At 30.8% G+C, this 26,305-nt stretch overlaps 5 protein-coding genes across 7 annotated transcripts in view; 2 read left to right on the forward strand and 3 right to left on the reverse strand.

Annotated features, from left to right (window-relative positions):
- Positions 1-157: 157 nt before the first annotated feature.
- Positions 158-5,719, reverse strand: LOC111686170. Its single transcript, XM_046946021.1, has 8 exons — positions 5,031-5,719; positions 4,262-4,907; positions 3,993-4,195; positions 3,780-3,933; positions 2,795-2,930; positions 2,507-2,723; positions 1,432-2,437; positions 158-1,356 (listed from the first exon to the last, which is right to left on the reverse strand). The coding sequence occupies exons 1-8, from the start codon at positions 5,439-5,441 to the stop codon at positions 158-160; spliced, it is 3,972 nt and encodes a 1,323-aa protein (XP_046801977.1). The 5' UTR covers positions 5,442-5,719.
- A 1,044-nt stretch (positions 5,720-6,763) lies between these two features.
- On the reverse strand, positions 6,764-17,524 carry LOC111686164 (acid phosphatase type 7). 3 transcript variants are annotated; one of them, XM_023448476.2, is made up of 5 exons: positions 17,088-17,519; positions 9,587-9,750; positions 9,183-9,526; positions 8,565-9,123; positions 8,273-8,504 (listed from the first exon to the last, which is right to left on the reverse strand). In XM_023448476.2, exons 1-5 carry the CDS (start codon positions 17,242-17,244, stop codon positions 8,376-8,378), a joined length of 1,353 nt encoding a protein of 450 aa, XP_023304244.2. In that variant the 5' UTR covers positions 17,245-17,519; the 3' UTR covers positions 8,273-8,375. The 3 variants fall into 3 exon arrangements, with proteins under 3 accessions (XP_023304243.2, XP_023304244.2, XP_023304245.2); XM_023448477.2 differs by lacking the exons at positions 8,273-8,504; positions 8,565-9,123; positions 9,183-9,526; positions 9,587-9,750 and adding exons at positions 12,086-12,567; positions 12,634-13,192; positions 13,266-13,609; positions 13,675-13,835 and having other exon boundaries at positions 17,088-17,524; XM_023448475.2 differs by lacking the exons at positions 8,273-8,504; positions 8,565-9,123; positions 9,183-9,526; positions 9,587-9,750 and adding exons at positions 6,764-6,970; positions 7,048-7,609; positions 7,667-8,180 and having other exon boundaries at positions 17,088-17,494.
- A 455-nt stretch (positions 17,525-17,979) lies between these two features.
- On the forward strand, positions 17,980-18,989 carry LOC111686165 (ribosomal RNA small subunit methyltransferase NEP1). The gene is made up of 2 exons (XM_023448478.2): positions 17,980-18,215; positions 18,281-18,989. Exons 1-2 carry the CDS (start codon positions 18,048-18,050, stop codon positions 18,866-18,868), a joined length of 756 nt encoding a protein of 251 aa, XP_023304246.2. The 5' UTR covers positions 17,980-18,047; the 3' UTR covers positions 18,869-18,989.
- Positions 18,990-19,109: 120 nt separating this feature from the next.
- Positions 19,110-19,991, reverse strand: LOC111686166 (28 kDa heat- and acid-stable phosphoprotein). The gene has a single exon (XM_023448479.2). It carries the CDS (start codon positions 19,857-19,859, stop codon positions 19,281-19,283), a length of 579 nt encoding a protein of 192 aa, XP_023304247.2. The 5' UTR covers positions 19,860-19,991; the 3' UTR covers positions 19,110-19,280.
- A 1,945-nt stretch (positions 19,992-21,936) lies between these two features.
- Positions 21,937-26,305, forward strand: part of LOC111686158 (homeotic protein female sterile-like) — a 40,142-nt gene continuing 35,773 nt past the window's right edge. The window contains exons 1-2 of the mRNA XM_046945453.1: positions 21,937-22,429; positions 23,091-23,511. The gene's annotated coding sequence lies outside the window, so the exon portion shown is untranslated. The remainder of the gene's footprint in view (positions 22,430-23,090; positions 23,512-26,305) is intronic.

Genomic DNA, 26,305 nt, shown 5'->3' on the forward strand with positions numbered 1-26,305 from the left:
GTCTATAGTCTAGTCTATAGTCTAGTCTATAGTCTAGTCTATAGTCTAGTCTATAGTCTAGTCTATAGTCTAGTCTATAGTCTAGTCTATAATCTAGTCTATAGTCCAATCTATTGTCTAGTCTATAGTCTACTCTATAGTTTAGTGTATAGTCTAGTTATAGTCTCGTATAAAGCTCACCTGTTATACTTGAACCCAAAGCTGTATCCAAAATCGAATGTAATATCTGATAATTTAACAATTTCTCTGGTGTTGCACCATCCTCCAACTTTCCAATAATACCATCGCAAATTATCGAACCAAATTCACCGTCCATCATAAAATAATAATTACGTAGACTACGAAAATGATCGAGTATTTTTAGATCTTGCAAAAACATACGCATCACTTCATTATTAACCAATTCCAGATGTGTACTCATGGGTATAATAACCGATTTTTGGAGAAATTCCGTTAGTGTTATGACACTCATAGTATTGAGATCAAGTTTTTTGGAATCGTCTAGATTTGTAGACTTTTTTGTGGGATTATTTAGACGTATATAGGGACTGATAGTGTTACAGGTGAAATTTGTAGAGATTAACTCACAGCAACGTTTATAGGGATTTTGATAGTCAGGTTGGGGGCAAGCATATTCCTGCTGCTGACATTCATTATGAACGGGAGCTTCGGTGGAGGCATCTTGTTGTTGTTTTTTGCGTTTTTCCTCATTGGGAAAAGGAAATCCCTTTTTAGCCATTATCCCAGCAGTATTGAGACCACAATCTGGTGTTGACTCCGGAAAAGCTGAGATGGCTGTGGAAAGATTTAAATCTTTAGGTAATTTTCGGGTTAAAGAAACATTTAACTTTAAATCATTTTGTTGTTGTTGTTCTTTTTTATCGTTTGTTTGGTTGTTGTTTATGACAGAATCATTGCCATTATCTTGATCTGCTTGCTGTTGATTGGGAATTTCCGTAAGAGGTGTATTATCCGAAGTGGTGGACATAGGAGTTATGGGCGTATCGAGATTTATAGAGGTCGTTGATTTGGCACTTTTCACTTCTAGTTTACCAGTCAATATATTAAATTCACTTTCTAATACCTTTTGACGATTGCGTGCCCTTTCGGTATCTAAATTTAAATACAGATTTGATCTAGCTGCCATTGGATCTTTATTGTATTCACTAAACAAATCATTTTGCATCATGCGCTTACGATTACGTTGCAATTCTGTTAATTCTGCATCAGGCAAGGTGTTTAGATTAATGTCGGGCATAGATTTTGTATGAGTATTTTGCGATTGAAAATTGAACTCTTCATTTAAAACTCTCATGCGATTACGTTTAGCTTCACTTAAGAGATTTTCATAGTTTGCTAGAGAATTTAAAGAGAAATTATTAAGTTTATTTAAGAACATTTTAAATATTTCTTAGAATTTTTTGTAAATACCTTGAGTTTCTGATCCGGTTTGTGCTAAATCTTTAACATTTTGTACAGATGTTTTACCACTCACATCTACTTCCATGGTTTTAACACATTGATTCATATTTGTGCCGGACATGGCCTTTTGTCTATTCTCCTGTAGTGTGTTAATAGTTTGCATTTCATTGGAATTGAGAAAATCAGAATCACTGCGTTTTAAACAGGATTTAATAACATTGGCATTTTCTTCTTCGACAAGATTCTTTAAGGTTTCAGTGGAAGTTTCATTATTTAGTTCTTCTTTGTTTTTAACTTCTTCCTCCTCATTTGCTTCATAAATCGCTTTAAGATCTTTTTCATTTTCAGCAAATTTTTCCACAAAATCATCTGATATACATTCCTCATATTCAGAAACAGCATCATCTTCATCGCCAAAACAAGATTCAAAATCTGTACCCGCTGCACTAAGCGGGGTTTGCAGTTGTGTGGTTTGTATGGAACTGAAAGTGGCTGCTGCTGGTATGTTTAAAGAAAGTTTCTTTTTTTCTTTATTTTTAGCTTTTTCATTTTCATTTATTGTATCACTTAACTCCTGATAATACTCTATACGTTTTCTCAGATTAATATTATCCTTGATCATACGTTGTTCTTCAATTCTCTCTGCCTCTCTTAGATATTTCAATTCCATTTCCACACTTGCCTTACGTTCTCTTATCTTACGTTCTTTAACATCTTTCAACTGCAAAGACAATTCTTCTAAACGTCTTCTCTTCTGTTCGGAAACTATGAGTGCCTGCTCATGTTGTTCTTCTGTCCAACGTTCTAGATTGGCTTTTGATCTTTCCATCATACGTTGGAAAAATTGTCTTTTTTCTTCGCTTCTAGTCTCAAAGACTTCACGTATAGTTATGGGTTTAACGCAAACCTTTTGAGCATCTTCATAATATAGCAAACAAGCTGCATCGAGTTTTTCTATATCCTCGAATGAGAGACATACCGATATTGAGGGATAATTTAAATCAAAAAGTGCATGCTAGGATAACAAAGAATATAACAAAAATTTTACTATCATAAGATAAAAACCATTAGAATTAAAACATACATTAGGCTTGTAGGCTTTCAACAGCATGGTATATTTGCCACACTGTAATATTTGTTCTTCGAAATTTTGAAAAAATCCCGGTACAGATTCTTTGCGCACAAAATACGCTTTATCATAGAAATACTTAGTATTTTCTCTATAATGATCAACAAATCCTACAAATAGCTCGTTGCAGGGATCATCTAATAGGCCATAGTAAATCCATTTTTGCAAGTGTCTAAAAAAATTTATAAATTTATTGAAAATATTCGAAATTTTGTAATGTTTCAAAAGTTTTTCGTTTCTTACTTGAAATACACATGACAGCATCTTTTTAAAATGAATACCAGCAGTGTTATATAATCCTTTTCTGTTAAACGCATTATTTCTCTATATAAATAGCCCAAAAATTGTGAACCCATTGGTGGCTTGACATTGGCATCAACTATTTGAAAAGGTGATTACAAAAGTTATTACTGATTTTTAGTATTTTCTTTATTAAATACGTATGATTAGTTTTTTCAATAAAAAAGCTGTTTCAACACCCTTAAATAACAACATCTCAATATCACCTAGAAACTCAAGGTCCACAACAAACCGAAAGACTCTACCGCTATCCTTTTATATACCGGAGAGTTCACAATTTTTATTTGTAGCGAAAAAAAAACATTGCTTATGTTCTTCGTACATGTGTTGGGGTCCATACTGTCACACTTGACCTTATTCATTCAAGCTACTTTGTTCAAAGGTTAATGTCACTACGCTAGCCAATTGTCGATCTTAAGAAGAGCAAGAAGTTCTTGTCTTCGCAATAGTCAACATTCATGGTCTTAACGCAATATGCTTCGAGGATACGTCTTCCGAATTGCCATAATTCAACTGCCTCAAATGACTTCCAAAGATAGGAATCTATCTATCTATCTATCTATCTATCTATCTATCTATCTATCTATCTATCTATCTATCTATCTATCTATCTATCTATCTATCTATCTATAAAACTATCTATCTATAAAACTATCTATCTATCTATCTATCTATCTATCTATCTATCTATCTATCTATCTATCTATCTATCTATCTATCTATCTATCTATCTATCTATCTATCTATCTATCTATCTATCTATCTATCTATCTATCTATCTATCTATCTATCTATCTATCTATCTATCTATCTATCTATCTATCTATCTATCTATCTATCTATCTATCTATCTATCTATCTATCTATCTATCTATCTATCTTTCTATCTATCTATCTATCTACTTTAATTTTAAATAAAAATTCTTACCATTAGGATGTATAGCCAACGTAAATGATAGATTAGTAATCTGTTTCATCATTTTCTTCATACGTTTATAAAAGCCCATTAAATGTGCATCTTGTTTGGCAAAAACAAATTGACGAAATGTCAATAAATACTCATCAATAGCACTGCATAAAGCCTAAAATGTAAATAAAACACTGTATTAATTAAAAGAATATAAAACTCATCTCTACTTACTTTAAACATAAAGCCTTCAAACATTAACTTATAATCTCTTTTCATAATCATTGTTTGCATGCGTTTATAGCAGGTGCCACATTCTAAGAAATCTTCGACAAAATATTTTATAGTGCCCGGCAAAACACCCTCGATAGTAACATTTGGTTTCATAGCAAAAACTATAAACTCATCATGATAAAATGTATCCGATTGTATGCCAACTATTAGAAAAATTTAAACTTTTGTTTAAATTTCAACAATTGTAGATTTTGATTTTAGTACAATACCTGTTAAAGACTTTAAATCATTTAAAAAATCTTGCATTTTTAAAATTTTCGCCTCAAAAGGTTTCTTATTCTCCCGATTTATATGACTTTGCAGAAGCAATGAAATGCTGGCTTCACCAGCAAAAGGTTTAGTGCAGGTTATGCCAAAACAGCCTAGACCTTCCCAATTCCAGGAGAAGACTTTCTTGGCTTCTTTCATCGAATTTTCCTCCTTTTTAGCATCAATTTTGGTGGCTAACAACGTTTTTCGGGGACTTGTAGAGGTTAATTTAAATGTTTTTAGGGGCTGTTTAAATGTTTCTGGAAATAATCTTAAAGCATTTATATTTATACGCATGGAAGCGCCTAATAAACGTTTTGTCATGCCGGTAAAGGTACATTCATCTTGTAAATCTCTTTCAATTCTTGCAGTAGCGAAGGAATATTTATTTTCTATGGCCATTAATTGATTGGTTTCACCTTCAAATAGAAATTTTGGTAAATATGGATTGTCGGTGGATTTTAAAGGTTTTGTGCTTTTAAAGTATTTGGGAGTAGGAGACATAATATCGTAATCGTTAAAAGTGGGATAATGTCGATTATCCTTATAGTTGGCATGTAGGGTAAAGGGTCCAGGTACCAGTAGCTCAGGAGCACACATATTAGGCTAAAAAGTAAAGAAAACCACTTTAGAAACATACAAATGTCTTTTTATAAAACACAAAACTGTTGTATGTCCTTGAGAAGCGTTTGACCTAATTCTATTCCAAACAAAACAAATTCCACTTACCACTTCATATTCCTCATGCACATTTCCCTGCAATGCCAGCAACAATTGCAATATACCTTTACCAGCTCCTTCACTAAAATAACGTTCATTTTTTATGGCCTCCAATTGTTCCTCGAAGGCAACAAATTTCGAACAGACCTCGGGATTGGCGCGTGAATTTAATTTTGCCGCAAATATCTGTATATCTAATGCACGCTGTGGTTCAAAATCAACATTTTCATCCAATCTGTTGTCATTGTGTGGTCTTGGTGATTTCTTCAATAAGATTTGATAGGACAACGCCTTTAATTTGGGCACAGCTGCTTGTATTTGCTCTGGATTGAGGCTATCATTTTGTTGTTTTAGTATACCCAAACATAATTTGTTTATAAGATAATTAACACTATCTTTATGCGTTTCCAAATCGTGCATATTGTTTATACTTTGTTTAAATATGTAAATAAAAAATCGATTAATCAAAACATGAAAATTAAGTTTTTATTGTTGTCCTGCATTTTTTCTTCTTTTTTTGTTGTTGTTATATTCAACAACCGCAAACTATTTTTGTTGTTGACATGTATTTGTCAAAATGCTTCTCTCTGTTGATAGTTGTTTATTGAACAAGAGAGAGAAGTAGAGCGTGAAATTATTATTTTTTTATATTTTTATTTGATAATTTATTAAAAAAACTAATAAGTTAAACAAATTATGTAAATTTTTAAGCTTTTAATATTGTACTGTTATTGATTTTTGTTAGTTTATTTATGTTTAAAACTTATTTGCATATTTTTGCAGTTTATAAACAAACCAAACAACAACAATATGCAACAGCTGTTTGTCAGAGTGAGTAGGTAGATAAGTGCTGCTAATTGAGCCGTTTTTAAAATCTAATAGAAAAACAATCATCAATTATACAATAATTAGAATTAGGGTTCTATAAATCGTCTTTCGAATAATCGAACAATCGATTTTTTGTCGAAAAAATTCGAATAGTCGAAGTCGACTATTTTGTTCCAAAAAAGTCGATAACTCCACTATCGTCTATGAAAAAAGTCGAAAAGTCGACTTTGTAAATAAAAGTCGAAAAGTCAAAAAAGACGAAAAAGTCGGAATGATAGAAAAAATAGAAAAAATATAAATAAATTTTTTTATTAATAATAAATAATAATATAATGTTAAATGGCAACATTATAAATTTACGCTTCTGGCAGCTTTATAAATTTTTAACTCTGGTCGGAAAAAGTCGAAAAAAGTCGGAAAGTCGAAAAAAGTCGAAAATAGTCGAAAAGTCGACTATTTATAAAATATTAAAAGTCGAAAAATCGACTTTTAACTAAATGCAAAAATTCGAAAAGTCGACCTTTCATAAAATGCAAAAAGTCGAAAATTCGACTTTTCGTTTCAACTATAGAACACTAATTAGAATAATTTTGTTTAAAATATCATAATATAATTGATATAAAAAGTATATTTAATATTACACTAAATTGTTTAATTCTTGAAAACATTTAGCGGCTTTCTACTCTTCTCATTTTACAGAATTTAAAATAAATTTAAAGTTGCCATCATTTTTATTATTTAAATGTTGCCACGGTATTTAGTGGTTGCCATATCAATGAGAGTTATTTGAAGGAACATAACGGTCTTAATTCATTGCAATATCCCCAGAATTAAAAAAACTGTATAGTTTTAGATGTTACAACAATAACAACTTTTGATATACCAAATCAAATAATAAATAAAAGAAATAAATATTTTCTTTAATTAAAAATTAATTATAGTATTTATTGATAAAAATATCGTTGTGCTATTAAATGCTAAAAGTTAAGTAATTTCAATCACATTTATTTATCTTTAATAATCCAAAACTTGTCAATAATATCGCCATTTTTGTCATCGGAAACTTGTTCGAAATACAAATGGGTACGATTGTGAGCTTTCAAACGGGTATAACCATAATCCTATAAAGAAAAATTAATAAAAATATAGTGAAAAACTTTAACTTTTTAATCTTATTGAATAACTATTTAATACTCACATTACTATGATAGGCATTCCATTCGGGTAAAACTTTTGAAAATGGTTCACGATTTTCATTACAACCCGCTGAACCCGTTATAATTTGTATGGGAGCCTTGGCATTAGTATAGGGAGCTTCCACAGAACCATTGTACACCTTAAAATCATATATTGGCCAGAGTCTTGTATAGAAATGTTCATGAGCAAATATTTCCACATCCACACGATATTTATAAAATAAATCTTCTAAACCAAACATTTTGACAATGGGTAAACCCTGACGTATATAAGTTTCCAATTTACTATTACAATCATATTCCTTATCATCACTACAGTACATGGGACGATGGCCATAGGTAATTATCCAAGGTCTCACAGCACGATTTTCTGGTTTATTGGCTTCTTTCAAATCGTTCTCTAGCCATTCAAATTGTTTGGTTAACAACTTATAGCCATAGTGGAGGAAATAATAGACTTCGGTGGAAAAGGATACAAAGTGTATGGGACCCATATTAAAGCTATACCATAAGCTATCATGTCCACCCGGCATATTAAAACGTGTCTTATAGTTGGAGAAATTGCTAAAAACAATAAAAGATTTATATATTTTTCCAAATAAAAACATGCCCTAAACTTACTATTTTTCCTCATGATTTCCCGGACAAGTCATGTACGGCACATAGGCAGCTATAGTTTCAATTTGACGCATAAAAGCATCGCCCACTTCAGCATCATCGGTGTCCATGTCATAGGCAAAATCGCCCACATGTATAATAGCATCATACATTCCCTGTTGTGTATCCTGTTGAAGACGTGCCAACGATTGCGCATTTTCATTACCCATATCACCATAGATAGCTAAACTTGGTGACCAATCATTGCCCTGTGGTGGTGTTACAAAAGAGTACTTAGCCGACCAACCAAAATCACTGCCACAAGCATATTCGTAACGTGTTTTCCATTTTAGATTCTTTAGTATAACTGTGTGTATAAATTGTGATGACTTTTTAGCACCGCCATCGACAAAACGTCGCGAAGTACCTGAGGCTTTCTGTAAAGTTTGATGATTATTGAAATTTTCTCCAAAGACAACTAAGGATTGATTGGTGGCATCACGCGTGGACCAGGTAACTACATAATCATTGAGATTTTCTATGGAAATAAAGTTTTTAGAAAGGTTTTTATTATTTAGTTAGTTTTAGTATAGTACTATTTCAGTCCTGGTTCCTAATTCTGGTTATAGTTCAGATTAAAACAACTTTGTATTGACTTTTTTAAATTTATTAAAAATAATACATTAAATAGAGTAAAATACATAAAAACTTTAAAAATATTTGGATTTCAAAACTAATAGCTTCCATGTTTATCTTTTATAATCCAAAATTGATCGATAATATCACCATTTTTATCATCTGAAACTTGTTCGAAATACAAGTGGCTAAAATTATAAGCCTTTAGACGGGTGTAACCAAAATCCTGAAAAAAATAACTTTAAATAAAAAAATACATTATTTTAAAGCAGGAATTTATAACCACCTGACTATGAAAAGCACTCCATTTGGGTATTTCTTTAAAGAAAGGTTCGCGACCCTCTTTATTACCAGCCGAACCAGATATTATGTGTACAGGAGCTTTAGGATTGCGATAAGGCTCGCTAAGAGAACCATTATAAACAGTATAATTATAAAGAGGCCACAAGCGTTCATAACAATGTTCATGAGCCCAAATTTCCACATCCACACCATATTTATAGAACAATTCTTCTAAACCAAAACCACCCAATATAGGCAGACCTTGTCGAACAACAGTATTATGATGAGAACAATCATCACCATTATCATTGCTACAGTACATAGGACGATGTCCTAGTGTAATAATCCAAGGTTGTTTAGCACGATTTTCCGGAAGATTAGCTTTCTTAAGATCATCTTCTAGCCATTTGTATTGCAAAACTAAAGGTTTTAAACCCAATTGTAAATAATAATAGACTTCAGTCGAAATGACTATGAAATGTATAGGACCCAAATTGAAACTATAAAATAGATTCTCTGTACCACCGGGCATACTAAAACGGGCTTTATAATTGGAAAAATTGCTTAAGGAGTAAAAAAAAAGTTAAGACAAATTAAAGCTTAAAAACATAAGAAAACTTACTAAGCCACTTCATGATTACCGGGTACTACCATATAGGGTACATATGCAGCTATAGTTTCAATTTGACGCATAAACTCATCACCCACTACTGCATCTTGACTATGCATATCATAGGCAAAATCTCCAACATGTAAAATAGCATCATACATTCCCAATTGGGTATCTTCTTGTAAACGTGGCAATGACTGAGCATTCTCATTACCCATATCACCATATATAGCCAGACTAGGTGACCAATTATGATTCGCCTCTACCGTATGAAACCAATAGAGAGCAGACCAACCTAAATCACTGCCACAATGATATAAATAACGTGTATTCTCCGTTAGATTTGCTAAGGTAACCTTTTAATAAAAAAACTCTATTATTAAAATTTTTTAATTTTTATTTCCAAAATTTCTTACCCGATGTATATATTGCGTGTTCTTAGCTTTACCACCATCTATAAATTTTGTAGGTCCTTTTTTATTTTCTTGCACATTTGTTAGGGAATCTATGCCATATTTACATATGGATTGTTTTGTATTATCACGTGTCGACCATGTCACAATTATATCACGCACAGTTTCTTTAAGAAAATTTCAAAATGTAATTGAAAACGTTAATGGATTTAGCATAACAAAGATTGACATTGAGAATTCAATAACCTTGAGTAATACATATTTCCAGGATTAAAAGTTTTGTCTTTGTCTAGTAAGAAAATTATATTTTCGAGCTTAATCACAAATATAGAAAACTTAATAGATCAGATTATAGTCATGACTGCAGATTAATGTATATATTTAAATACAAACTAGACTATATTCTTGACTACAAACTATAGTTTAACTACAGACTAGATTATAGTATTGAATATAGACTAGACTATAGTCTTGATTACAGACTAGATTGTAGTCTTGATTATAGACAAGATTGTAGTCTTGACCACAGACTAAGACTCTAGTCTTGACTACAGACTAAACTCTAGTTCTGACTATAGATTAGACTATAGTCTTGACTACAGACTAGACTCTAGTTAGGACTATAGATTAGACTCTAGTCTTGACTATAGACTAGACTCTAGTCTTGACTACAGACAAAACTCTAGTTCTGACTATAGTTTAGACTCTAGTTCTGACTATAGATTAGACTATTGTCTTGACTACAGAGTAGACTCTAGTTAGGACTATAGTTTTGACTCTAGCCTTGACTACAGACTAGACTCTTGTCTTGACTACAGACTAGACTCTAGTCTTTTCTACAGACTGGACTCTAGTCTTGACTATATACTTAACTCTAGTCTTGACTATAGACTAGACTATAGTCTTAACATCAGACTAGGATATAGTCTCGACAACAAACTATACCATATACTATACTATATCTTGACTGCTGACTATTTGACGCACTATCCTACAAACTATCCTACAGATTAGATTATAGTCTTGACTATATACTAGACTATAGTCTTGACTTCATACTAGACTATAGTCGAGACTACAAACTAGAATTTAATCTTAACTACAGACTAGACTATAATCATGGCTTCAGACTGGACTACAGTCTTGACTACAGACTAGACCACTGTCTTGACTACAGACTAGACCACAGTCTTGACTACAGACTAGACCACAGTCTTGACTACAGACTAGACCACAGTCTTGACAATAGACTGAAGTACAGGCTTGACTGAAGACAAGACTACAGACTAGACCACAGTCTTAACTACAGACTAGACCACAGTATTGACTACAGACTAGACCACAGTCTTGACTACAGAATAGACCACAGTCTTGACTATAGACTGGAGTACAGGCTTGACTGAAGACAAGACTACAGTCTAGACTGCAGACTAGACCACAGTCTTGACTTTAGACTGGACCACAGTCTTGACTTTAGACTAGACCACAGTCTTGACTATAGACTGGAGTACATACAGGCTTGACTGAAGACAAGACTACAGTCTTGACTACAGACTACACCACACTCTTGACTACAGACTACACCAAAGTTTTGACTACAGACTAGACCACAGTTTTGACTACAGACTAGACCACAGTATTGACTACAGACTAGACCACAGTATTGACTACAGACTAGACCACAGTCTTGACTATAGTCTAGAGTACAGTCTTGACTGTGGACAAGACTACAGTCTAGACTACAGACCACAGTTTTGACTACAGACTACACCACAGTCTTAACTACAGACTAGACCACAGTTTTGACTATAGACTGGAGTACAGGCATGACTGAAGACAAGATTACAGTCTAGACTGCAGACTAGACCACAGTCTTGACTACAGACTACACCACACTCTTGACTACAGACTACACCACAGTTTTGACTACAGACTAGACCACACTCTTGACTACAGACTACGCCATAGTTTTGACTACAGACTAGACCACAGTTTTGGCTACAGACTAGATCACAGTCTTGACTATAGACTGGAGTACAGGCTTGACTGAAGACAAGACTACAGTCTAGACTACAGACTAGACCACAGTCTAGACTACAGACTAGACTACAGACTAGACCACAGTCTAGACTACAGACTAGACCACAGTCTTGACTTTAGACTAGACCACAGTCTTGACTATAGACTGGATTACAGGCTTGACTGAAGACAAGACTACAGTCTAGACTACAGACTAGACCACAGTCTTGACTACAGACTACACCACACTCTTGACTACAGACTACACCACAGTCTTGACTACAGACTAGACTATAGTCTAGACTGTAGCCTTGACTTCAGATTATACTTTAGTCTCGACAAAAAACTGGACTACAGTTTTGACTACAGACTAGACAAGTTTTAGCTATAGACTACATTATAGTCTTGACTACTGACTGGACTATAGTCTAGACTGTAGACTAAAGTCTTGACAACTTAGAATATATTCTCAAAATGCAAAACTTAAAGAATTTATATATTTATTGATATTTGTTCATTTGGCTATAAGTGCACATATTTGTGTAATATATCCAATATATAATTTAAAATAAAGCTAAATAAATACAAAATTAATGTTAATAGCATTAAGCTTAATTAAAATTGTCATTAATACATAATTAAAATGTAAATTTATAAAGTAAATAAAGTTTTGTTTAAAAAAAAAAAATTTGAACGTTTAAGGTGTTTTTTGTGCTGCTGCCTTAGTAAACAACTTTGGTGCTAGTAAATGCAATTAAAATAAACTGGGGAATGAATTTTAAAAGCTTGTGACCATACTAATACTTTTAAAAGATATTTATATAAAAAGTAAACTAATTATAAGATCCATGTTGATCCTTTATAATCCAAAATGAATCAATAATAGCGCCATTTTTATCATCAGAAACTTGTTCGAAATATAAATGAGAGCGATTATAAGCCTTAAGACGTGTATAACCATAATCCTGTTTAATTAAAAGAATTGTTATTAAAAATATATAAAGAAATGTTTCTATGACCCAGCTACTAACTTGACTATGAAAAGCACTCCATTCGGGTATGTTAGCTAGAAAAGGTTCTCTGCCTTCTTTACAGCCGGCCGAACCGGTTACTATATGAACTGGTGCCTTGGGATTACGATAGGGTTCCTTATAGGAACCATTTAATACTTTATAATCATATATAGGCCATAGACGTTCATAGGAGTGTTCATGAGCCCATATCTCAACATCAACCCCATATCTATAGAATAATTCCTCCAAACCAAACATATGCACAAAAGGCCAACCAACTCTTGTCAAAGTTTGCGAGTGTGTACAATCATTATCATTTTCATTGCTACAATACATAGGACGATGTCCATAGACAATAATCCAGGGGCGTATAGCACGATTAGAGGGTTTTGTAGCTTCCATTAAATCCTTTTCTAGCCATGTATACTGAAACACTAAGGTTTTTAGGCCATAATTAAGAAAATAATACATTTCCGTTGAAATGCCTATAAAATGTACAGGACCCAAATTGAAACTATAAAAAAGATTCTCACTACCGCCAGGCATACTAAAGCGAGCTCTATAATTTGAAAAGTTACTGCGAAACAATGAAAAATAATAATAATAATTAAATCAATTCTCTATCTTTTGAAAAACAAGTAGATACTTACTATTTCTCCTCATGATTACCCGGTACAACCATATAGGGCAAATAAGCCGCTACACTTTCTATTTGACGCATAAATTCATCGCCCACCCTTGCATTATCGGTATTCATGTCATAAGCAAAATCTCCGACATGTATAATGGCATCATACATTCCCATTTGGGTATCCTTTTGTAAACGTGCCAATGATTGGGCATTTTCATTGCCCATATCACCATAAATGGCCAGCCTGGGTGACCATTCATCACCCTTTGGCACAGTACGAAATTCAAATTTTGCCGACCAACCCAAATTACTACCACAATGATAAATGTACTTGGTAGCTGGTTTTAAATTTCTCAAGCTAACCTAATAATTAAATAGAATTTTTTTTTAATTAGGGGTAAACAATAGCAATTTGTAACTCATATTACCCTATGTATATATTGTGTCTTGCCTTTAACACCACCATCGACAAACTTCTGACTTGTGCCTACGCTTAGCTGGGTAAAATTATTCGTTTCCCCATATTCTACTAGTGATTCAACGGTGTCACTGCGTGTTGACCAGGTGACAACAATATCATGAGGTTGTTCTGTAATTTAGAAATTTTCAATTTGAGTTTAAGAACAGAAACACAGAACATAAAGAAATTAAAATCGAATTTAACGAAACTTGTTTAAAGAGGAAATCAAAGTTATCAATCACGTTTAAGGGTTAAATAGACTACACAAGCGGCTTGACAAAACTTACCAGTATTTTACGTTTGTGCAAGCCTGCAGTCTAGTGTATGAGGGCGTTTCGTGTTTGCACAAATGCTTGCGGTATGTTTGATGAAAATGATGAAATTAAAATCGAATTTAACGAAACTTGTTTAAAAAGGAAATCAGTCATCAATCACGTTTAAGGGTTAAATAGACTACACAAGCGGCTTGACAAAACTTACCAATATTTTACGTTTGTGCAAGCCTGCAGCCTATTGTATGAGGGTGTTTCGTGTTTGCACAAATTTTTGCGGTAAGTTTGATCAAAAAAACAAAAAAATTGATTTTTGCACAAACATATTGAATTTTTGATTTTTTTTTATTTTTGCACAAACATATTGAATTTTACGTTTGTGCAAGCCTGCAGCCTATTGTATGAGGGTGTTTCGTGTTTGCACAAATGCTTGCGGTATGTTTGATCAAAAAAAAAAAAAATGATTTTTACACAAACATATTGAATTTTTGTCAATCCGTTTGTATTGTTTATATTTATAAACAAAGTTATACTTATTTATAAATATTTTTTTTAATATTTAAATTTACATCAGTATCTTTGCAAGTCCACAAAAAAACGTAAAAAATCGGTGAATATACGAACAATGTTTGTGTAGGGTGTGTTGGAATAATAAAAATATAGTTCTTTAGTTGAAACGAAAAGTCGACTTTTTAAATTTTATAAAAAAGTTGATTTTTCGACTTTTTTCATTAAATTAAAAGTCGACTTTTCGAACACTGTTTGTGTAGTGTGTGTTGGAATGAAAAAGTAGGGTTCTAAGTTGAAACGAAAGTAGGGTTCTAAAGTTGAAACGAAAAGTCGACTTTTCGACTTTTTGCATCTTGTGTAAATTCGATTTTTCGACTTTTTTCATTTAATTAAATGACGACTTTTCGACTTTTAGTATTTTATAAATAGTCGACTTTTTCGACTTTTTTCGACTTTTTGATTCATTCCATTTTTTACTATTTTTGGATTCTTTTGACTTTGTTTCTACGATTTTTTGACTGTTTTCGGATTTTTCCGACTTTTTTAAAGTTTTTGACTTTTTTCCACTTTTTAAAATTTTGACTTTTTTCTACTATTTTCGAGTTTTCGAATTTTCTACTTTTATTTGCGAAGTCGACTTTTTTCATAGACGATAGTCGAGTTATCGACTTTTTTAGAACAAAATAGTCCACTTCGACTTTTTTCGTCAACAAAATCGATTATTTTTCGAGTTTTCTACTTTTTTGCGATTTTCGACTTTTTCGACTAATCGACTTTTTTCGACTTTTATTGACAAAGTCGACTTTTCGATTCTTTTCATAGATGATAGTCGAGTTATCGACTTTTTTTGGAACAAAATAGTCGACTTCGTCTTTTCGACTTTTACTTTTTTCTACTATTGTCGAGTTTTCTACTTTTTCCGATTTTTAACTTTTTTCGGTCGATAAGTCGAAAAAGTCAAAAAACTTTTTCGACTTATCGACTTTTTTGACTTTTATTTGCAAAGTTGACTTTTTTCATAGACTATAGTCGAGTTATCGACCTTTTTATAACAAAATAGTTGACTTCGACTTTTTTCGACAAAATTCGATTGTTTTTCGAGTTTTCTACTTTTTCCGATTTTCGACTTTTTTTGACTTATCGACTTTTTTCGACTTTTATTTACAAAGTTGACTTTTCGACTCTTTAATAGACGTTAGTCGAGTTATCGACTTTTTTTGGAACAAAATAGTCGTCTTCGTCTTTTCGACTTTTTTCGACAAAAAGTCGATTGTTCGATTATTAGAGAACAATCGGGTTTAAAATATTTACATTCAAATTAAAAATACTAATAAAAATCATACAGATGTTCTTGATTTTTTATGTTCGTCACTTATTTATTTATTACTAGCAAATAAAAAAATAGACCAATAATTTAATAAAAAGCGTTTAATTGTTATTGTTTTCTTATCAAAAATTTTGTTCTGAAAACAAATTTCATAGTTAGCACTAAGTGTTAGTATGTACACACAGCATCAAAAAGATAAGAAAATTTTGAATTTTATTGAAAAAAAAAAAATGAAATACTAATTTTTGAGTTTTTTTAACAAACAAACAGTAGTCCTTATAAAGAAGCATAGTTTTTGCGATAACTGAAACAATTTCTCTATAAAAGATAAAAAGCTTTTGTTTTTTCTTCAACCCTTTTCCTAACTAGTACAGTGTTATTGATCTTGCAAATATTTTTTTTTAAATAAACAAAATAATAAAATATAAAAACATCTGGAATTATTATTAAAAATTACTTTTTTTTAAGCTGTAAACAATGGTTACACCATTTCCTTAGTACAAATATGTAAGGGACAGTCCAGTTTGCAATGAAGTCTTCGTAAGAGCATAAAAAAGTCAATATACTAGCCAACAGGCTTGTTCAATGTAGTTGTTAATGTATTAGATTATTCTTAAGTTTATAAACTAGTCTAAAGGTCAATAGGCTAATCCAGAGACTAGTCAATAGGCTATTTCAGAGAATAGTCAATAGGCTAGTCCAGAGACTAGTTAATAGGTTAGTCCAGAGACTAATCAATAGGTTAGTCCAGGGACTAGTCAAGAGACTAGTCCAGAGACTAGTCAAGAGGCTAGTCCAGAGACTAGTCAAGAGGCTAGTCCAGAGACTAGTCCAGAGACTAGTCAAGAGGCTAGTCCAGAGACTAGTCAAGAGGCTAGTCCATAGACTAGTCAATAGGCTAGTCAATAAACTAGTCCATAGACTAGACTCAGACTAATCAATAGGCTAGTTCAGAGACTAGTCAATAGGCCAGTTCAGAGACTAGTCAATAGGCTAATCCAGAGACAAGTCAATAGTCTAGTCCAGAGACTAGTCCGGAAACTAGTCGATAGGCAAGTTTATAGACTAGTCAATAGGCTAGTCCATAGACTAGTCAATAAGATATTCCATTGAATTGAAAGACTTCGTCACTTTATAAACGTTACAAACATAAGCATAAAACCATTACACCAAATAAAGTAGTGTAGAGTATAAAAACTAAATAAAATTATAGCTAAAATCACAATAAAATAAAACAAAGAAAAATTTAATAATTCTACTAATACTACTTACCACCAAATGACAAATGCACTTGTTCGGGTTGATAATGAACTATATCCAAATTTCCAATAAAATTTTTAACTTCATTAGTATTTTTTGCGTTTCTAGCAAGAACTGCAACATCATTTAGATAAAAAACTAAAACACAAAACAATAAAATCAAACGCATTTTTATCGTTTACACTAAAAACATTGACAATAAATTTAAAAGATTTTTTTAGAGAACAAGTTGTAAATATTTTCTTTGTAATCTTCCTCTTTGTTATTTAATAGACTAGCGATGAAGGGTAAATGACGACAAAATATTAGAATTTCATTTTATATATGTATTATATGGATTATTTTCAGGAATGAAAACAATTTAGTTTATTTAACGGGGGAAAAATGCAATTACACAGAGTTTTCAGCTTGTTAAAAAGAGGTTTGTATACTTTAATTTTTGTGTAGAGAGAATGACTTATCAACTTTCAGCTGAATGTTTTTTATATAAGTTTATGACATTTTAGAGTTACAAAGATATAAGTGAGATGTATCACTGCTAACATTTGCAATAAATTCTCTTTTAAACAGCTGTTAAGTTAATAACAGGGTTGTTTAATCACTTGTTTACGTTGAAAATATTAAATCGATGTGGCAATATCATTATTTAAAACAGCATTTTTTAGTACTGCCACTAAATGTAATATATTTTTAATGTAATAAAACTTGTTTTATGGAAAAAATATGTACATATATAAATTTATAACAATTTTGTATAAATTTTTACTAAGTAAACTTAATTTTGGTAATTAAGTTTCCTTTTATATACATTTTCATTTCATCAAACTAAAAACGCTTAAATTGCTGTATAAACATCTGGTAGCATTACTTTCTATTACTATTTACATTTTTTTTCAAACACACGTGTAGAAGGCAACAAAAACAAAACAGTTTCTTTAAATAAAAAAGAATTTTGAAAAATTCCTCTAAAAAATGGGCGGTAAAGGCAAATTAATTAATAAAAAACGTAAATTTCAAGGTCATAAGGAAGATGATCCAGAATTTGATTTGACGAAAAAACATTTAAAGACCAGTCACCTAAGGGCCATGGAAAAAAGACTGATTATTGTATTGGATGGAGCACAATTGGAAACAGTTAAAGTAAGTTAAAATTATTAATATGGAAATAAATAAGAACAATTTACAATAATTTCTTTCAATTACAGGTAGGCAATACTTTTGAATTACTTAATTGTGATGATCATGCCAATATAATGCGTAAAAATAATCGTGATCCCGGTTCCTGCCGTCCCGATATAACACATCAGTGTTTGCTCATGCTATTCGATTCACCCCTTAATCGGGCGGGTCTTTTACAAGTTTACATACGTACCGAACGTAATGTTCTAATCGAAATTAATCCACAGACCAGAATACCCAGAACTTTTAAACGTTTTGCCGGCTTAATGGTACAATTGTTGCATAAATTTTCCATACGGGCCAATGACACCTCTACCAAACTAATGAAAGTTATTAAGAATCCCATTACCGATCATCTGCCGGTGGGTTGTAAAAAGTATGCCATGTCATTTTCCGGTAAATTATTAACAAACATTAAAGATTTGGTGCCGAAAAAGATCAACGAGGACGATGAAGAGGAACCCATTGTATTGGTTGTGGGTGCTTTTGCTCATGGTGTTCTGAAAAGTGACTATACGGAGGCATTATTTTCGATAAGTAATTATCCTTTATCTGGAGCTATAGCCTGTTCGAAATTATGCAGTGCCTTTGAAGAAGTATGGGGTATAGTTTGAGCGTGGGTGTAAACAATCATATATTTTAAGATTGTTAGTAGTTATTTTAAGTATATAATAATAAAGATATTGTACACTAAACTAAAGAAATACATTGTTGTGAAAGATTTTCTGGGACTGCTAAAAGTATTTCAGATTACTACAAATTGAAGTGGAAAAACACAATTTTTTGCTATAAAATGTATGGAAACGATGTTTAACTGCTAGTTAATTAAAAAAAACAATTGGAGAGCATTTAAAATATATTTTTGTATATATTTTTTATATATTATATATAAAAAAACATTGCAATTGTTTAGTTATTTTAATTATATAGAAAAAAATATTTGTTTACTAATAGTAATTAAAAAAAAAATTATATATGAAAGATGAAGAAATTGTTGCCAGGATTAGCATTACTCGGCCTCACAGACTATGCTTTTGCTGCGGCTTTCTTGTCATCGGCTGCTTTCTTTTTTAATTCTGCTTCCCGTTTGGCAGCGGCATCAGCACGTTGTTGTCTTATTAATGCTAGACGTGCCAAATCTGCTTTAGCTTGAGCCGTTTTGCCTTCAGCATGTAATTTCTCATAACGCTGGCGGGCCTTTTGCTTTTCGATTTGTTCACGATCTCTACGGGACAATTCGGGCTTGGGTGGTGGCTCATCAGGGTTTAAGCTAAGTTTGGTGATTTTTTGTGTGGCCTTTTTGACAGCACGATTGGGATTTTCTATCTCAATTAGGCCAGCGACACCTTTATTAGCACCACGATCATCTTCAGAATCTTCATCGGATTCTTCACTGCTTGTGGGCATTTTACCAGCAGGAGCAGCAATAGATTTTGGTTTGGCACCGCGTGCTCTATTGCTGCTGCCACTAGGTCTTTCCTCCTCCTCCTCGCCCGATGACTCTTCACTGCTGGTGCTCTCCTCTTCACTTTCCTGTTGCAATTCTTCGGGTGAGGTAAAGTGGCGGCTGCGTCCTTTATGATTTACATATTTACCACGTGGCATTTTAAATTAGTTGCTTTTTTGAAGTTATATTAAAATAAAATTTTCTATTTATTAAATTTTTTGCAAAATCTATTGCGTTTACTCTTTTTTTTTGTAGACCAGTTGAGTCTGATACAGAACCCTTCGCCGGCAAAATATTACGATGACGGCGGCTGTCACTAAATATATTGGCGACGGATTAAAATTGACTGAAAGCCGGCTAAGTTCTTGAATATGTATAAATTTTTAAATTATCAACGATTTTGAATAAAAATGGTTTTCGAGAGATAAAAAAGCTAGATTTTTGGAAGCAAATAACAACAAAACAGAGCAATTACAAAAGTTATGTGAGAAATTATGTAGGAATGAAAAAAATAAAAACAAGGTAAAATATTAAAAAAAAAATTACATTTGATTAATTCTTAAAAATTACAATTAAATCCTTCTATCAAGTTTTATGAGAATCGGCCCATATTTTTTCATGTATATATGTATATAATAGAATGCGGATTTTAAATTTCCTTCGGCGGCACAGATATTTGTCTGACACACACATTTAGCTATGCAGAGTTGTTTTTAGTGGCAGTATATTATAAAATCAAAAACGATACTAAAAACTTAAAAAGGAGATTTTTATTAATAATTTAATATTATATATGTTATGTTCATATACTAAATAATTTTTATAATATATATTAGGGTTCTATAGTTGAAACGAAAAGTCGACTTTTTGCAATTTTGAAAAGTCGACTTTTCGACTTTTTATACTTAATTAAAAGTCGATTTTTCGATTTTCCGTCTTTTTTCATTTAATTAAAAGTCGATTTTTCGACTTTTAATATTTTATAAATAGTCGATTTTTCGACTTTTTCCGACTTTTCGACTTTTTCCGACTATTTTCGACTTTTTCCGATTTTTTCGACTTCTTCCGACTTTTTTCAACTTTTTCCGACATTCCGACTTTTATTTACAAAGTCGACTTTTCGACCTTTTTCATAGACGATAGTCGAGTTATCGACTTTTTTGCAACAAAATAGTCGGCTTCGACTTTTCGACTTTTTTTGACAAAAAGTCAATTGTTCGATATTTCGACTTTTTCCGACTTTTCGACTTTTTTCGTCCTTTTCCGACTTTTTTCGACTTTTAGTAAATTAAATAGTCGACTTTTCGACTTTTTCTGACTTTCCGACTTTTTTTGACTTTTCTGACTTTTTTCGACTTTTCTACTTTTTTCAATTTTTTTACTTTTTTCGACTATTTTCGACATTCGACTTTTTCCGACTTTTTTTTGACTTATTTTGACAATTTTCGACTTTTTCCGACTATTTTCGACTTCTTCCGACTTTTTTCGACTTTCTCACTCTTTCCGACTTTTCGACTTTTATTTACAAAGTCGACTTTTCGACATTTTTCATAGACTTCGACTTTTTTCGTCAAAAAGTCGATTGTTCGATTATTCGAAAGTCGATTTATGGAACCCTACCTAATATATATGTAATTTTATAACTTTGAAAACAACTCTGTTTTTGTTTAGTTTTTTCAAACTGGCAATACTTGACAGAAATAAATTTAGTACTTACTATTTATTTTAGACAAAATGTGCAAATTATCATATATAACATTTATTTATTTAATATTAATTAGTTAAAAGCTAATGTTAACTATTTAATAAAAATTTTCGTTTCTTTACACAAATGAAAAAAAGAACAAAAATTGCTAATGTACGGCAACTCTGTATTTGCTTTATAATGACAATTTTTCGAAATTCATTGAAAATTTTTAGACAAGTTCGAAAATGGTGGATAACCCAAAGATTTTGTTAAAAAAATATTATATTCACATTTTAGTTAATGGAAAAAATTGCATTATTTTGTAAAACATAAACGTTTATTAAAGAAAATAATAAAAAATATTAAACAAAAAGAGTGTTAAATATTAAATAACGTTGAAAACAAATGTAAGAAGCCACAAAATTAAAATGTGATGAAATTGTAAAGCAAATAAAAATGGTGGTTATTCTTCTGCCCCGAACGAAAAACCCATGAGAAAAACGAAAAAAAACGCCTTGATTTTAGGCAGAAAATAAATCTTTTTTTGTTTAAAGAAAATTTTAGCTTAAGTTATTAAGAAAACTAAGGAAAATTTTATAAAAATTATGATTTTTTTTCATTTATAGGAAAACATGTAAAAAAGATTTAGGATTTTAAAAATTAACATGTTTTTTTCCTTGAGTAAAATGCTTAAAAGAAAAGACAGCCATTTTGTTTCATTATTAATACTTATTTTTTTAGTACAAACACGTAGTACTCTTTGTAGCTCCCTTTTTCATATTTGTTTAACTATAGCTTATACTTTCTTACACACTTCAAAACAATGCATTTAGTACGAAAGAGAGAAAGAGATAGATAGTTTAGTAAAAAGATTTTCATACCCTATTTTACTCGTGAGTAATTTCGAAAAATAAAATGTATATTTGATGAAAACCCGCGTTCTTTCGGTCGGGTGCGCGTTCGTTGTGCAGAAAATTTTTAATAAAATAGTGTAAAAATTGTTTAAAGAAATAAAAATTTTATAAAAATCAATACTTTAAAGTAAGCTTTAGTGCATAACAAAGAAATAAAGTGCAAAATTATAAATTAAATGTTGAAAAAAAGTGTTTGAAAAAAGTGAGACTCCGCTGGGCAACAGAACAGAGAAACTACGCGAAGAAAAAAAAAGGAGTAAAAAAACTCAACGAATGATGGGTCGGAAAAAAAGTAGCAACAACATTATTTTAAATATATTTTTGTGTTTTTTTTCGATAGAGTGTCTCTTAGAATAAGTAAAAAATATAACAAGTCTTAATAAAAATTAAATAAAACGGGGGAAAAAATATAAAATTACAAAAAAAAAAAAAAACGAAAAAGTTATAAAGAAAAAAATTTCACTGTTTAACATCGTTGTGTGTAGTCGCGTGTATATGCGAATTGTTTAGTGGATACATATGTATGTAAACGAAAATGTGTGTGAGAGTATAAACGAATAAAGTCTGTATATATATTTGCTGCGTACGTATGTTTGAACGTTGGTAAAATTGTCAATTTTTTTTCTTTTATAAAAGAAAAAGAAGAAGACAATAGAGTTTACTTGTGTTTGTTAGTGTTTTTAGTTGTTGCCCGGCAGTCTTAATAGCATAAAATTAATACATACCTATATACATATCTAACAAAACAATTAATTAAAATATTGTTTTTTTTTTTCAAATTATTTTAGAGTTTTAGTCATAGTTAAACCAAGAAATAAGCTTGTGCGTGTGAAATTTTGTAAAAGATTCCATAAAATATAATTTAAAAAAAAAGAAATATAAAAAAAGCATTTTGTTATTATTGTAAATATACAGAGAAAGAAATACAAGGCATGTCTGCTGCTTGCTTGACATCATAAAATATAAGAATATATAATATTAGAAATAACATCTCATCATCTCAATGAAAATATAAAGTATTAATCTTATCCTATAATATATAAACAACAACAAAAAAATATAGAGAAGAAAAGCCTACTACTCATCCTCAAAAAAGGATTTAACTAAACCCAAACATCTGTAACCAATAACATAGAAAACCCAGACATTTTGGATAATACAACAAAAGAAAAAATAAAACAACAACAACTACTATATACATTTTTAATGGTAATTATTGATATTTTAATTAAAATATTTAATTTGTTTTGTTTTTGTATAAAACATCAATTATTTTTATTAAATTTTAAATTGAAAAAACAATTGTTTTTCAAATTATTACTCTTTTTTTATAAATATAGAGAAATGTCAAAATATTACGGGTTTCTTTATTGTCTTTTTCCTTACACAGTTGCAAAAAATAGTATTTAAGTGTTGCAATGTAATGACTAAATTACTTTCTTAACTTAAAACAAATAAACATTTTACGATTTTTTTTCTTTTCAATAAATTTTTAACGTTATAATAAAAAAACAATGTTTTTAAATTGTTATTTTTGTCTTTCTAAATAAATTGAATATATAAAATATAGTAGAAATATCAGATAGAATATAGAGGGTCGATTAAGTCAAATTTATTACAAAATTGTTCTGTATGTAGAATTGGTAGCTTGCGTTGTCCCTACTAATGCTATGTATACACAGTTGTTAGATCTTACAACGTTGGCAGCAAAATGTTCAGAAAATCTCCTATAGTGCTGTCAACTTACAAATTTTGTCTTGCAATATTTTCTTACAACGTTGCAGAAGAAAATTTGTAAGTTCAGACGATATTTAGACATTTTCTAAACATTTTACTGACAACGTTGTAAGATCTGACAACTGTGTATCAAGGCTTTTAAAGCCGTCACTATAAGTTCTAGCAACGTTGTAAGATCTGACAACTGTGTATCATGGCTTTAACAATTAGATTTACACAACGATCAGCGATAGTTATTAAAACTCTTCTATTCAACAAATAAATAAGTTATAAGATTCTAATGACATATTTTTAGGATCTATTTGGGTTTATAAAACTGTATAGTTGTCAGTCTTTAAGATTTCATTAAGTTTTTAAGCTATCTCTCACAGGTCATAACACTAGATCTTAGTTAATTTCTAAAACTAAAAACTTTCAAACTTTAACTCGACTACATTTCAAAAACTACAGATTTTTTTTTGTTTTTGTAATAGACAGAATTATAGATCAGTTTATAGTTTGGATGGTAAATCCTGTTATAGTCGTGAACATGTTATAGAGTAGACTGTTAAGCAGTCTTTTAGTCTAGACAAAAAGTTATTTTAAAGTCTGTTGTATAATTTTGATTTTGAAATTAGTTTTGGTCTATAGTTCAGTCTTAAAGTCTGGACTATTGATCACTATAATAATGACTGCATTATATATCAGTCATTAGTAAAGTTCGTTTTAAAGTCTATACTATAGATCAGTTTAAAGTCAGTACTAAAGAACAGTATAAAGCCTGGACTTTAGATTAGATTAAAGTCTGGACTATAAATCCGACTATACAATAGTTTAATTTCTGTCATAAATATTTACTGTGTGGATTGGTCTAAATAGTTTCGTCTATGGATAATTCTAATGTCTAAATTATAGTTCCTTCTTAGATCTTAGTTGTTCGTTGGTTAACATAGTAGACTATAGATGAGTCTAAAAGTCTGGACAATAGATTAGTTTAAAGTTCTTTATAAAGTCGTATATAGTTTATATATTCGTCTATAGTATGGTCTTTAGATCAATCTATAGTCTGGATTATAAATCAATTTATAGTTTGGATTGTTAAAGTCTCAACTATACCTTTAAAACCTGGTCAAATTAAAAATCTCTACTTTGTTGTTTCCATCAGTCTAATATCAGAAACTATAGTCTGGACTATAAGTGAGACCTAAAAATATATCAACTACTACTGATCGATCAGTTAGTCTGTACTATACATCAGTTATTAGTCTGTTAAACTTCTCTGTAACCTCATGGAATTGTACATTAGTCTATAGCCGGTATTATCAGGTCAATTTGTAGTCCTGATAATACCGGCTATAAGCACCACTTTCTTATTGAAACAATTTACGAATATGACATAAATTTCATAACAGGAATTCAAGTTTTGTGCTCCATAGAACATTGAAGATGTTTTTAATGATTTATTTAATAATTATACTGATATTTTATTTATTTTTAATGCAATTTTTAAATTTCCTTTGAAAATATTAAGGAATATTTCGTATTTTCAATGTTTTATTAAACCACCTTTACGTATTCTTTTTAAAAACTGCAAAATATAAAAAATAATTTAGTGTTTTCACAAAAATATTGAATATTTTCAACAAGTGTTTTCTTCTTTTTCTATTAAAGCTATTTGTATAACATTAATCTCTGTTATCTTTTAAATAAATCTTTTTAAATATTCTTTATATCCTAAATAAACCTAAAGTTCTTCAATAGTTTTTATTTTTATTTATCTAAAAAAAGAAAAACAACATAACAAACAACAAATGAAAAAAACGTAAACAAAATATTCTCTTTTATTTTCATTTTTCTTCTTGTTTACACTGTGCGTGCACAAGTCGTGTAGAAGGAAAAAAACATTTTCTGACCCATTAAATACAACACTGTATAGAGTTTTCAAGCGTCTAACAGAAAAGAAAAAGAGTACAATTGTCAACTCATCAATGTTTTGTCAATATATTTGTCTTCTTTTTTTTTGTCAATTTTCCTTTTAGTACTAAAAATATTTCTACCGCCATTTTCAAGAGAGTTTTACAGCTAAATTTACCTGCGTAAGAAAGAGATAATCCTATAGAATTTGTTGATTTCCAACTAGACGGTTGACATGCTCACTCATATGTATGTCAAAAAAATATTTTTTTTATTTTACACATTTTCTTTTGCTTATACTACAGCACGTCCGTTGTACGTCGTCGTTGCTTTGCCGTTGTTCGTTGTGTGTGTGTAGTGTAAGAAGTTAAAA

The sequence above is a fragment of the Lucilia cuprina genome, chromosome 3, assembly GCF_022045245.1.
Source record: "Lucilia cuprina isolate Lc7/37 chromosome 3, ASM2204524v1, whole genome shotgun sequence".
NCBI lineage: Eukaryota > Metazoa > Arthropoda > Insecta > Diptera > Calliphoridae > Lucilia > Lucilia cuprina.